Source organism: Halichoeres trimaculatus, unplaced genomic scaffold (genome assembly GCF_033239565.1).
Source record: "Halichoeres trimaculatus isolate MK-OKI-2021-1 unplaced genomic scaffold, fHalTri1.1 fHalTri1_scaffold_4, whole genome shotgun sequence".
NCBI lineage: Eukaryota > Metazoa > Chordata > Actinopteri > Labriformes > Labridae > Halichoeres > Halichoeres trimaculatus.
In genome coordinates, this window is record NW_027437182.1 from 22,415,073 (window position 1) to 22,429,658 (window position 14,586).

General features: G+C 37.8%; 2 protein-coding genes across 2 annotated transcripts; both read right to left on the reverse strand.

Moving 5' to 3' along the window:
- Positions 1-247: 247 nt before the first annotated feature.
- Positions 248-6,732, reverse strand: slc5a9 (solute carrier family 5 member 9). Its single transcript, XM_074667724.1, has 11 exons — positions 6,633-6,732; positions 5,923-6,087; positions 5,631-5,736; positions 4,133-4,213; positions 3,566-3,771; positions 3,310-3,445; positions 3,046-3,153; positions 2,399-2,549; positions 1,994-2,162; positions 1,214-1,429; positions 248-565 (listed from the first exon to the last, which is right to left on the reverse strand). Exons 1-11 carry the CDS (start codon positions 6,720-6,722, stop codon positions 248-250), a joined length of 1,746 nt encoding a protein of 581 aa, XP_074523825.1. The 5' UTR covers positions 6,723-6,732.
- A 3,796-nt stretch (positions 6,733-10,528) lies between these two features.
- Positions 10,529-14,172, reverse strand: ndufa11 (NADH:ubiquinone oxidoreductase subunit A11). Its single transcript, XM_074668684.1, has 4 exons — positions 14,018-14,172; positions 12,369-12,461; positions 11,409-11,531; positions 10,529-10,722 (listed from the first exon to the last, which is right to left on the reverse strand). The coding sequence occupies exons 1-4, from the start codon at positions 14,094-14,096 to the stop codon at positions 10,610-10,612; spliced, it is 408 nt and encodes a 135-aa protein (XP_074524785.1). The 5' UTR covers positions 14,097-14,172; the 3' UTR covers positions 10,529-10,609.
- Between the last annotated feature and the right edge of the window lie 414 nt (positions 14,173-14,586).

Here is a 14,586-nt window from a genome sequence, read left to right on the forward strand (position 1 = left end):
AGCAGCAGCAAAGACCCCACAGGTGCAGATCAAAGCAGGCATCAACAATAGTATATCATTGTTGTTTTTCTGTTACATCCCAAAATTGTGTTTTGACCTTCAGGGCCACAATGTCCACATGGCCATCTGGCTCTTGTTGGATTAGTTGAACCACTGAACGTTTCTCTTAATTTCAACATTTCATCATAATACTAAATGGCTTTTTACAAGTCTAAAATCATCCATACTTTCAATAAATTATGTAATATCAAGCAAAGTAGCCCCACAGAAACACATTGACAGCCAGTAGCACCACAGCATTCAGATCACAGACATTGCTCCAGAACGGATCTTCCTGCAGAGAGTTCAGTTCAGTGTTCTCGGCCGTCATAGACACAGGACCTGTGCTTCCACCAGTCAGGCCACAGGCCCAGAGCATTGCTTTTTTCCACCATGAGGAGTTTTCCAAACGGTTAGAATCGGTACTCGAGTCAGAGTTCACCGCATCAGAAGACACCACCTGAGCGCCTGTGAGGTCAATCCGTGGCTCCTGGCTAAATCTGGACCACCAGGTCAGCCTATGAAGCTAGACAGAGCAGAGAGAAATTCAGCAAATGTGTTGAGGTTTTTTAAAAAAATTATGAAACAGAGAAAGCAACTAAACTAAAACTCCTAAAAAGTTCATCTGCTGTTGGATAAACTGGGGGTCACTGGTCATAAAAGACATGGTGTTGAAAATGATGCATATAAAGACTGATTGAACATTTTATATGTACTCCTGAATATTTCTTGATGTGTTGAAGTGTGTTTCACAGTACAAGCACTGAAGCTGTAAGTTATGGTTTTAGATCACACTAATGACGCAGTGAAGCAGTCTTTTGATTAATCTATTAGAGAGTCAGTATCACTGATTACATTTCATTGCATTCATTCGATTCCTTAATCAAGACATTGTTTTGCATAGTTATTACTTTGCATCATTAATACAGACTTCAAATTAGTCTTGAAATAACAGAATTCTAAACATAGACTTAAAAACTCACGAAATTCTGTGATTGATCTGATTCTTTAGGATTTTGAAAATGATGTATGACAATTCAACCTAACGACAAAGCCCCTGTCAGACTCTGCTCTGCTCTGCTCGTGTTTGTGACAGCATTTTAGTCGGGAACTCTGTGTTTCTGTTTCAGCATGAGAAAATAAATAAAGCATATATCTTATGGTGTGCACTTACATTTTCTTTAGGTATTGGAGAAGTCATCAAGCTAATGACAGCAATGATGATGCAAGTGAGAGCCAACAGGATCAGGGCAAAGTACAGGTAGTGGACATCAGCTAGGATGGCAGGACGTGAATCTTTCTGACCACAGGAGGGGGCACGGTAGGAGAACTCCATGACCATGCGAATGAGCCCAACCACTAGGCCAGTCATCAAACCCCAGAAAGCACCCTGAGATGATACACACACGTGCACACATACAGATTCAAATAAACATTTTTCAGTTCGTGAAAAACTCTCATTCCACTTTTATTAGTTGTCAAGTCAATGTAAGCCTTGCTGCTGAGAATGTAAAGACAGTTTCTTCAGTCCGCAGTCAGTTGTCCGGTTTGATTCATGCTAACCTAATTGTATTTATGTAATACTGAGCTTAACTTTGAGTTGATTCTCAGGGGTTGGCCTCATGTATTTTAGCTTATTTCAGCTTTAAAACAAAGTTTTTATAAAAATTTGATGGGAAACATTTGTCAAAACGTCACCTTGTTTGCTGGCAGAAAAAGAGGGCCCCAAATCAAACTTTGCCTGGGCCCCATGGAGGCTTGGGCCTGCTCTGGTTAAGAAACTGCTAATCCTGATGCTAATGGGTTTCATTTGTTCGTCCTAAAGAGGCGTTAGTATTGATTTTCAGTCTCTTTCACAACAGAAAAACAAGTTAAAAATCTCTCACGCTGGCTTTAAAGTAACCCAAAGTGTGTGTCATGGTAAGTTTGGTGTGTGTGTGTGGGTGATATCTACCTGCTCGTTAGCTCTTGGCCAAAAGATAGCCATGAGGAACACTGCTGTGATGGGTGGAGCTAGAAAGCTGGTCACTGACTGGATATAATCAAAGAGCTGTCCACTGTTGGCTGTTTGGATGATTGGAATCCACAACAGACTTACACACACCAAAACCAGGATAAACACCCTGTTAGAAACACAACATTACACGAAACACTAGAAACAACCCTGTAATAGCATTAAGAGATAATTAAAAAAAAAGATATGACACAGAAATAATTTGTCTTAGCAATCATTTAATTTCTTTTTTATTCATTCATTTATTCAGAATTTTGACAGATCTGTAGCTGCAGACTTATATGTACAATTTCAAACCACCATACTGGCTTGTTGGTATTTAACAATCAAACTTAACATCCTTACCTTCCTACAATCATGAGCTCTCTCTCTGAAGCTTTAGGTCTGGCTTTTTGGTACAGGTCCAGAGTAAAAAGAGTTGAGCTGCTGTTAAAGATGGAGGTCAGTGATGACATCAGAGCTGCTAACATCACTGCTAGCATCAAACCACGCAGACCTGCACAGAAAGAGTTTTTAAATGGGTAACACATCTCTAAATGATATTAATCATTCTAAAATATCTGGTGTTTAATTTATTAATTTGGGTTCTATGAGGGGCCATTAGGGACAAAATTTGGAAATGCCCTCTCACATACACATATGTAACGTGTATACCAATTCATTCACATGCACAGCTGATTTAAGTTTCTTATGTGTATGTGAGATGGTGTTCCTGATTAATGTCACTAATGGCCTCATAATATACTACTGCTACATCCAATTCTACTAGTAATGATAACTATTGTAATAGTCTGTTTTAGAGTAGGGAAAAAGTACAAAGTACAAAGTATTATTTATAAATAAACCACAACAAAAACACCTAAGAACAGGCACAAATAACCATTAATAGAAAACAGAATAATTAGACAATGATAAATAAAAAACTGTAACTGTAAAGATGAATACTCAGTCTCACCACTGTGTACATGTGTACACCCTAGTCTGAAACTTACCAACTGGCATTAGCTCCACCACCAGTTTAGGGTAGGCAATGTTAGAGCAACCAACTGAAGCTCCACAAACACTTTTACACACCTCTGGATCCACACACCCCACCTCGTCTACACAGAGGAATGAAAAGATAAAGGCAAAAAAAAACATAGTTGGTAAAAGAAAAAGAAACATTTAACCAAAATGTTGTGAACTTATATGAAAACAGTTTCTTATGTTGTTTCAGGAGAAAACACAGTCAAACATAAAATGATTTACAGACTGACCAGGAAAAAGAGCTCGGCTGATCATGCCCGGCATGACGATGAAGAACATGGGCAGCAGTTTGAGGTAGGCACCCATCACACTGCCTCCTTTAGCATGAGATAAAGACTTGGCTGACAGGGACCTCTGGACTATAACCTGCACACAGTAAATGAAAAAAGAAGTGTTTCATCAGGAAAAGTCTTTCTGAAAACCATTAAAACATGAAAACAGAACAGAAGTTTTATAAGTTCAGACACATGTAGCATGTAAAGTCACCTGATCAGTGCACCAGACCCAAGTAGCCAAAACAGTTAGCCCGAACACCAGACCTGGCCACGGTAAATCCCCTGAAATGGGGTCTCTGAACAAGTTGAAGGCATCGCTACGAGGTAGGTGGCAGGAGGTGTTGACTACAGTCACTGAGGGAATAGCTGACATGTAACGGTCAACAAGGCCTTCATACCAGCCAACTCTGGCAAACGCTGAATAAAAGCACAAAACATACATTTACAGACAAAACACAGAAACAAAGACACAGACACATACACACACTTTCTGAATTAGATTCACATAAACCTATACATGCTATCTGTTGGTTAAGCTGTGTGCTGCACTCATCATTACAAACACATGTTGGCAAATGTGAACTTCAGTCCCTTTCACAACAACTTAAAAATCCTTCACAGAGGCTTTAAGGTGACCAAAGTGTGTCATATCGAGGCGTGTGTGTGTGTGTGTGTGTGTGTGTGTGTGTGTGTGTGTGTGTGTGTGTGTGTGTGTGTGTGTGTGTGTGTGTGTGTGTGTGTGTGTGTGTGTGTGTGTGTGTGTGGTTTCACATCTTACCAATAAACATCAACGCAAAGGATCCCCCAACCATGATCACAGTCTGGAGAGCATCAGTGTAAATTACTGCTGCCAAACCACCTGCCCACAGAGTAAACAGAGTCCAAATGTTAAAAAAAAAAAAAGTTGTTAAATTTTACAGGACTTTTTTCCCTTTAGATTTCAAACAGTACTTGATTTAGACATCTGTCTGAATCTGTGTGTTTATAATCCACAATGGCTATAATTCAGCTGAATCCTGTCTTTGTGGCGTAACCTGGTAGAACCTAGACAAACGAACAGAGGTTCGAGCTGGTTAGAGCTGAGTATTATGCCAGGGTAACTGGAGTGACTGGAAGCTTTGAAATTAATGGTAGCCTATTTGTGAGACATGGAGAGACTGGCCTATGCCTCCTGCCAATCAGGGCTTACATGGTTTACATGGTGACCACAACTTTGACATGGACAAAAGGATCCTAGACTTACTGGAGATACCAGAGAGATTAAATGAGACCCTCAGCCAAGGGTTAAAGCTTTAGGTCAAGTTAATGAAGGAGCTTTTTTGTGATTATATACTTAAGATGTTCCACTGATACATAAACATATACAGATACAGATATAGATATAGATACATATAAAGATACATGAATAAAAATGGTCTCCACTTAATTGTCCCTTTCTCCACCAAACTAAGGAAGGAGGAAGTTGTATAGTTGCCACTAATTAAATGATAAGCAGGGATGATAACATTAAAGCCTTAGGTTGATGTAAGTGGACTCTGAAGCCTCAGGTTGTTCAATATATCAGCCAGATAAGAAAGGAAAAACATAACTTTACAGTTTAAACTAAAAAAAGCACTCAGAGAGCTCAGACCTCCGCCAAGCATATTGTGATTCTCAAGAAACACTTTAGTCCTACTTTAATGTTATGCTCCCTTTCAGCAGACTGTCTGCTACAATTTGGTGTTAGTTGCAGGTTTGTAGAATAATTTGTTACCTGACAGTGTTGAAAACTATGACCCAGTACGTGTTCCATATTCCAAATCTTAGTATCCAGAATATTGCCAGGATCTGGATTATACTTTTACATCTTTCAGAAATTATGGTGACCTTGTCTTGTATTGTTTTGCAAAGCAATCTGACCATTTATCATGTAGTTATATACACACATGGTGAAAATGGCCCTATCTCACAATGATAAAAAATCCTTTAAAAAATCCTGGATCCAGATGATGATCCAGATCACCTCCAAAATTTAATCACTTCTTCCTTATCACACGTTGAACATTTCCTGAAAATTTCATCAAGATCTGTTTGTTACTTTTGAGTTATGTTGTTACAGACAGACAAGCAAACAGAAAGACAGACTAACTCCCAAAATCATAACTTTGGCCATGTTGACCATGACACAAGCAAATGTGTGTTCATTGCATGTGTGTGTGTGTGTGTGTGTGTGTGTGTGTGTGTGTGTGTGTGTGTGTGTGTGTGTGTGTGTGTGTGTGTGTGTGTGTGTGTGTTACCTGCCACAGTGTAAATAGCAGTGACAACCAGCAGTATAGCAGTTGATAAATAGAGATCCCAGCCCAAAGAGATCTGGATAAACAGAGCTCCTGAAAAAATATCTGTCTGAGTTCACACACACACACACACACACACACACACACACACACACACACACACACACACACACACACACACACACACACACACACACACACACACACATAAATGTTTTACCTGTGGACCACATCTCAGTCATAAGTAATTGAAGTAATTGTTGGTTGAAGAAGAACAGGTCAAATGTTGCCTTACTGATATTTTTGTGAAGATGTAGAGGATGAGGGACAGAACAGACATGTAGATGCGTATCCTCTGGCCCCCAAAGCGTTTGGCCAGGTACTCAGGCATGGTGACAACACCAGCAGCTATGTAGACAGGGATAAAGATCCATCCGAGAGCCACAAGGACCCATGCTGCCTTCAAAAACACACAAACTCATAGCAATACATCATCATATATCGTGTTGTTGTTTTCTTCTTTTAAACATCACTGTGAACAAAGAGTAAGAAAAACTGTAGCTCTCCAGGATTTCCAAACCATGTCTCTGACTTTCACACTCAATGGTTCCTCTGCTCAGAAGTTTTGTCATTTTTATCCCCCGCCTTCAGCTGAGAGGATCATGGATGACTCTATCTCTATTATTATTTTATTTATGTTTTTGTATCTAACCAGGAAGAGACTTGTTGAGATTAAAAGTCTCTTATCTGTTTCCTTCATGTCTCATGATACACTGAGGTCATTCTGTGATTTTATTCACATACTCCTATTTAAGAGAGAAAACGTAAGATAACTCCTCCTTTTAAAAAACAAGTCTTAAAGAAATGGTATAACCCTCTGATTCAAAGAAACTTGATGGAGATTATTGGAAATCTTTCAAAAGGATGAGTTATTTAAAGAAAAAAACATGGTTTAAGTCTCAAACATAAAATAATTTTCAAAGACTTTCATTTCCTGTTTCTTACATTCCACTCAAATCCCCCGACAGCGATGCCTCCAGCTGCTCCTGTTCCTGCCAGGCCGATAAATAAACCACTGCCAACGTTACTGGACATCAGAGAGGCTCCAATCTGTGAACAAATACAGACAGAAATATAAGTAAAGCTGCTTTATTTCATTTAACAACATGTCTTTGTCTTCATTGTTTTTACTGATTAGGTTGAATTTAAGAAAATATTATTTTAAAGAAAAATCCTGACACAAGATATACAGACAAAAAGGTCACTAACAATGCCATAATGTAACATAAACAAAATAAAACCAACGTGAACAACCACATGTGTACAAAACTGGAGCAGAAAGACAAAAGAGTAGAGCATGCTAAAAGTCTTGTAGCAGAGAGCTGTACAGGTGGGGCTTAAAGATTTCATCATTCAGATCAGTTTACTTACTGGCCACCAAGTCATTGAACGGCCAGCTAAGAAGTAACCACCCACGGTGTTACGATTGGCTCTTACTGCAGACTGGAGGAGACAGACAGAGTAAGACTCAGTCAGAAAAACATTTGAAACAAAAATACATATGGTGTGCAGCCCTGGATACTTGTTTAAATTTTGCAATTAAATGAGCTAAACAGTCAAATTTACGACCCCAAGAAGTCAACTATTGTGTCACGTTCACACACACACATCTTGGGTCAGAACAATGTTAACAAAAGTTCCCGGAAGATTATCACTTGAATAATTTTTTTATTTCACTTCAGATAAGAATTGTTAATTAAAGCATAATCGATGCAAAATGTCAGGGCATGCTTTAGATTGTTTCCATCTGCAGTAATGGCAATGTTATCATATGTTTCATTTCTTCAGCTGTTTCAAATAAGGGACTTGGCTCGTAGCTCCTTTTGACTTGACTTGTCATAGAATCGTCTCAAAACAAATAAATGTGACAAGTATGACAATAAACAAAACTGTCAGGTGAGCAGTTTTACAATTTTTCATTTTTCAAAGCTTTAGAGTTGTATTACTGGTGAATGTAGATCATTTGACCCACACAGTTCAGAGTATTTCTTCAGCTTTGTATGTATGAACCTTTATGTGTAAGCCAAAGCTAAGGGGCTGCATGGTGGTGCAGTGATTATCAACACTCATCCTCTTGTTGGTTACCTTTCCAACCAGAGAGTGGCACATTTTATCTGAGCTTCTGTCGTATTTAGTTTGACTTCATTCCACTTCACATCTTACCCAGATCCCAACCACCATGACAAAGACAAAGTAGACGACAATCACAATGATGTCAGCAACATCCACTCTGGTGTTGGGAGGAGCTGCTGTAGTGAACACAGGGGAGCTGCTGCTGCTGCCTGCATACAGAGTTAAGGGTACAACATCACTCCTCCTCCTTTTTGTCTTTTTACAAAAACACCAACAGTTTAAGTACAACATCTTTGAAAAACAACCACAAACTGTCTCTCAACAACACAAATAACAAGATGATAAAAATTAATTTGGTGACTAAACTAAACTAAACTTTCAATAAAGATGAGCGACAAATAGTGATCAGGATACTGCCTTTGTTACAACAGCTTACATGCTTGATTCTGACTCTGATGAAAAGTATGGTTTAGTTTTCTATATTTTTAAAGCTGATCAAGATTTCCTGGGTAGAAAGACTTTTAACCCTCTGATGCTTGAATTATGAAAGCCTGAGTCCATTTTCCCTTTAGTGTTTTTCATTTTCTTAGGGTATGAAACCTTTTTGTAATTAAAAATAATAATAATAATTGATTTTTTTATATATATATAAAGTTACAGATATGTCCACTTCAATGGATTGCATGCCCAAGAGCATTCAACACAAAACATTATAAACTTCATGAAAAAAATGAATTAAATTGTTTTCTTTGGTAATTCCATGAATCATGTTTCTTTTCATGCTTTGCAAAATTTTTTGATATATTTTCAATTTTTAACTTACAATGTTTTATTAATAGTTCTTGTTATTAACCCCCTGATTCTTGCCTGTAACTTCCAGAAAAAATATCAGATTTTTGAAAGAAATTAAGAGAATATGACTTTTAGATAGTCGCCCACTGCGGTGACCACTATGCACCAGAGGGTCAAAGCTGATGTGAGTTGTTGACTTGTCGAGAAAGCTAATTAAGTATCAGGACTAGGAATGTATTTCCTTGTTTACATGCCTAGAGAACTGCAACCCAATTGGGATACTGTATTAAATGTTTTTTTAAAACTTGATTTTTCATTTATGTTTTATTTCATTTCTTTCTGTGGGCATAATTTTAATTTGTTCAAACACAGGACCCTGCTGGTTTAGCAGTTAAAATGTATGTCCGGTATGCAGATCTCTTATTGCAGCTGCTTTTACCGTTTGGTTCATGTCTGTCACCACCCTCTGCTTCAGAGACATATAATGAGACTATTCAAGGCTGCAGGTGTTCAACCTGACAGGGCAGTAACCTGAACCAAAAGTAGTTGATAACGCGCAGAGTTTCCTATCAGCTTGTGGTGACCCACATCCACAAACTGACCATTTAACCCCTCCCAGAAAATATCCCACTGCCAAACCTCACACAGGGCATCGCAGTGAAGCTCTTTAAACCTGCTAACTCTGCTGCTTTGACCACATGTTGCTTTCCATTTTCACCCTGACAAAATGACTTTTTACAAATCACTCCTTTTCAAATACAAGCAGATGGTGGTTATTCAGCCTTCTTCAATGTAAACATTTATTTCTGACTTGTGTGAGCTGAATCTTCAGTGTCCTGTTATTTACATAAACAGCCTTCAGCAAAAGGGAACAAATATTAATATTCGTTAAAGGCTTCCTCCTAGTACAGCTTTGGCCAAAGGTTCTTCCCAGCAGAGTTTTGTCATGCTGAGTTTAAGTTGAATGATTATTCCTCTGTTGCTGTGAAAACACAACACAAATAGACACAACTTCATGAGCTGTTTTAACAGTCATCAGGGCTCACAGTCTTCATTCTCCTGTGTTTCTACCTACAGACTTTAGAGGAAAAAATCTGCCTGAAACATACACATGAAAGTGTTCATTTTACCCAAAAAACAGATTCACAAAGAGCCTGTGAGAAGAAATGAAGTGGGTTCAGACCTGTGGTGAAAGTGGCAGACATGTTGACTCCAGTCCTCTCTCAGATCTCAGGTGATTTCTTATTTACTACGTCCCTCTTCCCTCTTCTGCAACTTAACACTTGTGAAAACGGGTCAACTTATCCTGTTTGTAGTTAACCTGAAGCTTAATTATTAATCTGTTCGTAATTGAAAAGTTCAAACTTCATGGTCTTAGCTTGGTTAGCTTCCTTATACTGTGGACCTCCCTTACCAAGCCATAGCAACAAGTTATCATACCATTAACTGGAAGTCTGGGATGAAGATGAAATCTGTTTCACTTTCCACTTAAAGTATTTTTTTATCAGGGGGTGGAGCACATATTGTGAGTGATCCAGGGTGACTATAGTTAATATACACTTTAATTATGGGACATTATAAAATAATGAGAGCTAGATTATCAGACATATTTTGAAAACTAAATAACACAAATAAACATGGTTATAAGTCTAAGAACACCTCATTCTAAGCATGTATGAGAAAGAAAAATTATGTACTTAGGAGGAGAGAGGCACACTACATGGAGATTCTCATGAGGCCCGCCTTTTTGGGGAAGGGTCTGATCTTTTGTGATGTTATCTTTTCAAATGTCTTTAAAAAAATGATATAGCCAATGTCAGTTTATCAGTATTCAATTTCAAAGGTTTTTAATTCACACATTAGGAAATGGTTTAGACCTCCTCTGTGTCTCAGTGATGTGGAGTTGTATGGACATGGTAAACTTCAACGACCAACAGTAAACTGAGATTAATCAAAGAACTGAAGCAATCACCATGAAATTTTCACAAGAACTTTATTAAAGTAAATATTTTTTTCATACATTACATCTTAACAGTCAATCTTACAGCATCTTCCACTCATAGCTTGGGTGGTCCAGCTAGCTTCCAGCCCTCCATCTTGCCCACTTTGGTGAGTAAGCCCAGTGCGCCCAGACACAGACACGCTGATGTACCAGTCATAGCACTGTGGGCTGGAAGTGGAAACAAACAGAAGGTGAACTCAATCAGGCAAGCTCAGTAAATATTTAGTCATTTCCATGTCGTGGGGGAAACATATGGGGGGAAAAAATGTTCAATTCTCTTTGCAAAATTGCTTTATACGCAACATTCACAAAGGCTCAGCTGTTTGCAATTAATAAATCCAACACAAAGAATTCAAATGTCTTAGAAGATATTCCCAAGTGTTTTCTGATGTAAACATTTGGTATAGACTGACCCCAGTTTCAATGATTCAGGACTTCTTATGAATCCAAACTTGAGAGGACGATGAGGATATCGAGTCTTAAATCAATTATTCTAGCATTAAATTGAGTAATGTAATAAAGAATAATTAATATCAATTATATATGTGATCACCATTTCTGTTTTAATAATGCAAATTTCCTGTTTTGCTAAGGTTTTTCTTCTCTTATTGCTAGGCTTAAAACAATCCTTTACTTTATTTGACTGTCCAATGCATATTTGTTTTAATACATTTTTATATTAAAATTATAGACACAAATTTAAATTCTGTACCACACTGTACAGATAGGCAGCCAAAGACAGTAAATGCTAATAAACTGTGTATTTGTGTGCACACTCCCACACACCCAAGCACCAGACCCCCTTCCTTATTCAGTGCCCTCATTGTGCCACCTCAGTCTGCAGTGATACTTACTTTTAGCACCCAGGAAGATCCCAGAGGCGCAGCCCCCAACAAAGTAATTCAGTGGGTCATCTGGGGTCTCACGAATCTGAGCTGTGAGACATGTCGTCATGCCAAAGATTGCTCCCATGGTGGCTGTTACAGGAGAAATACAAACACATCATAACATGAAAGCTCTTATGGCAATTCTGTTGATTTCATTTCTTATTGTGGAAGAACAGGTACCTCCCACATGCACACCTAGTCCCTTGTTTTATTTCACTATTGAAGACCTATTTTTACAAAAAAAACAAAAAAAAAACAAAAAAAAAAACAACCTCTAATCCTTAATCTTATTTTATCTTGATTTTATTTGTTTTGCTTCTATTGATTTATTTTATTGCTTGGCTGCTTGTCTTATTTGTTTTTATTGGTTTTTACTGTCTGCTGTTCATTTTCACCTGTTTTCACTGTTCAATGTGAAGCGCTTTGTTATTGTATTGAAAAGTGCTATATAAATTCAGTATCATTATTATTATTATTATTTTTATTTTTACATCTAACCATGCTCCATACACGTAAACACATCATCGAGACCTCTCTCTGCTTTCCTCGTACGGTATCATGTAAGTTATATGATCATTTGTCTGACTAGTTCAGGAACTAATAACATAACAAGTGACATTATGAATGACAGCTGATAAAGGGATCATCAATGCGTGTCTGAACTATGTTAACACATGATACTTAATACACGTTATTTTCAGAGACAGTTTTTCTCTTTAGTTACAATCAACACAGGTAAATTGAAAGATTTGCTGAAAAAAAGTGCCTGGAAATTTTCAGTTTCCCACAGTTAACGTAACTTGTTCTGCAAAATGTTTTTTCATCGTACTTTCAAGCAGTTTGGTTTTCAAGAAAATGATCGCACATGTGACATAGTACCAAAGAGCTCTTAATTTTATAAATCTGATTGACAGAATGTATATTTACCCAGAGTAACTGTTGTGTTTGTGGCTCTCTGTAGCCCTTCCATTGCTGAATCCGGCCGGAATGCTGCGATGTGATAGGCTGATGCCACCAGGCCTGAAACCACACATAAGAAGGTTAATGTCAGATGAAGGATATAATTGGATTTAAACCCACTTTTTCAGGAAAACTTGAAAACTGCAAAATCCCTCATGTCTGTTTATGAGTATTTAATTTCAAAGGCATGTCTTTGTCATACATTTTCTAAGAAATGTAATCAAGTTTTGGTGTTATTCTTCAGTCTATTATATTTTATGTTAGGAAAACAATGTCGGGTAAGTGCTTGAGGAGTTTAATGAAATCTGACTCTGGGGGTTTGAAACTAAATTTGTCCCAGAATTTTTTATAATTCATAAGATTACCATTAGAGACTGTGGTGTCTGTCAGTTAATTTTAAAACTACAAAATAAATTTATTGCTGAGTGTGTCTTAACCCTCCATCATCAAGCCTGGTACAGCCACATAAACTGCAGGAGTTAACTTTTTAGGATTGTATCAATGGCAGGTAAAATAGTAGGCAAACCTCAAAATCCCCTGTCTCAGCTCCTTGACAGGAAGGAGAGGATGGTTCCTGTCTTCCGTTTTATCAGTTTGAGCCTCTGGGCTCAGAGAGACATTAGAGACCCTCTAAAAAATAATGTGTTTAAGAAATCCTTCATCCTGAATGTGGTTGACATCCTAAACCTCATAAAATGACTGATGTTATCCAACCCAAGACATGATATTATTATTATTATTTTTTTTTAATTATGACTGTGCTGTTCTTTCTGTTTGTTATATTGACTTCGGACAATACAGATTCATTCTATTCCATCCATTAAGTCACCTTTAAACCATATATTGCTCTCCTGCCAGCCTGCATAAAATGGAGATTTGATCTTGAGTGAAATATACCAACTTTCCCACAGAATGGTGTTATGTGGTGTAGTGTAGTGTAGTATAGTATAGTATAGTATAGTATAGTATAGTATAGTATAGTAGTATTTGTGTTTGTTTTTGAAGGATTACAATGGGTAATTTATCAGTAATGTAGTCTGCTGCAAGCAGAAACCTCAAGCCTCCAACTCTGTAAAATACATGAATGGCTTATAGTACAAGGAGGAGGTGATGATCGATCCAGGAGTTTATTGGTATATCTTTAATGTTCCGTTAAGGCAGTCAAAGACAATAACTTGCAGGCCTCCATCATTTTTGTCTTTAACTGTATAATTTACATAAAGATCAGATTTGGTTGATACGTTGTATTAACTTTTCTGGGATGGGTCAGCGTAGGAACCAGTGAGGTGATAACACTGGAACCTGGTTTCTTAAACCTTCCCCTTTAAGCCGACTGGGAAGCTGCAAGTTAAGCGTCGTTTCAAGATCTGTCAGCAGCACAAAAATGCTGTTGTGCCCTTGAGCACACACAAAACACATCCTTCGTCAACTCAGGACAATACAACATAAACAGATCCACCTATCAAGCTTTTAGTGCGCTGTGACCTGCAGTCAGGTCGCTGCGTTGTCAACCCTGTGCTAGCATGCTAACTTCAACCATTAGTGAAACCTTAAGCATCATAAATCAACACAGGTGAATATCACGATCTGTGGTTTCTGACGCTGCTAATACTCACCTAAAGCTGTGCCAAGTTTGGTGGTGATCCATGTTTTTTCAACACAGTCCGTGCCTTCCTTTAAGTCCCAGTACCCCATTTTAGCTTCACAAGGGCACACCACCGGACTGCTTCTTCTTCTTCTTCTTCTGCTTTCCGCTGCTTCTTGTTGTTGTTGATTTGATGGAGGTTGACAACCAGCTCGAAGGCGCATTACCGCCACCTAGCGTGCAGCAATAAAATGACAGAACCAGTCGCAAACAGAAGTATGTAAACCCTTTGAGTAACTTTAATTCCTTCTGAGATTGGCCCCTAAAGTGTCCCGATCGTCATCAGAATCCCAACAATCGATAAAAAGAGAAGCTAATTATATATTATGTTACTATATTTATGGCCAATTGATGCAGATATCCAGGTAATTCTAAGGGTTTACATACTTACCTTACTATTGGATAACTGACAGAAATGAATAGATTAATGAATTACTTGAATAATATATTTATTAATTGATATGAGAAATGTTAATTAAAAAAACAATCATAAGAATAAAAGTATTTTTGCAATAAACATGTAAGTTTTTTTGTTGCTTT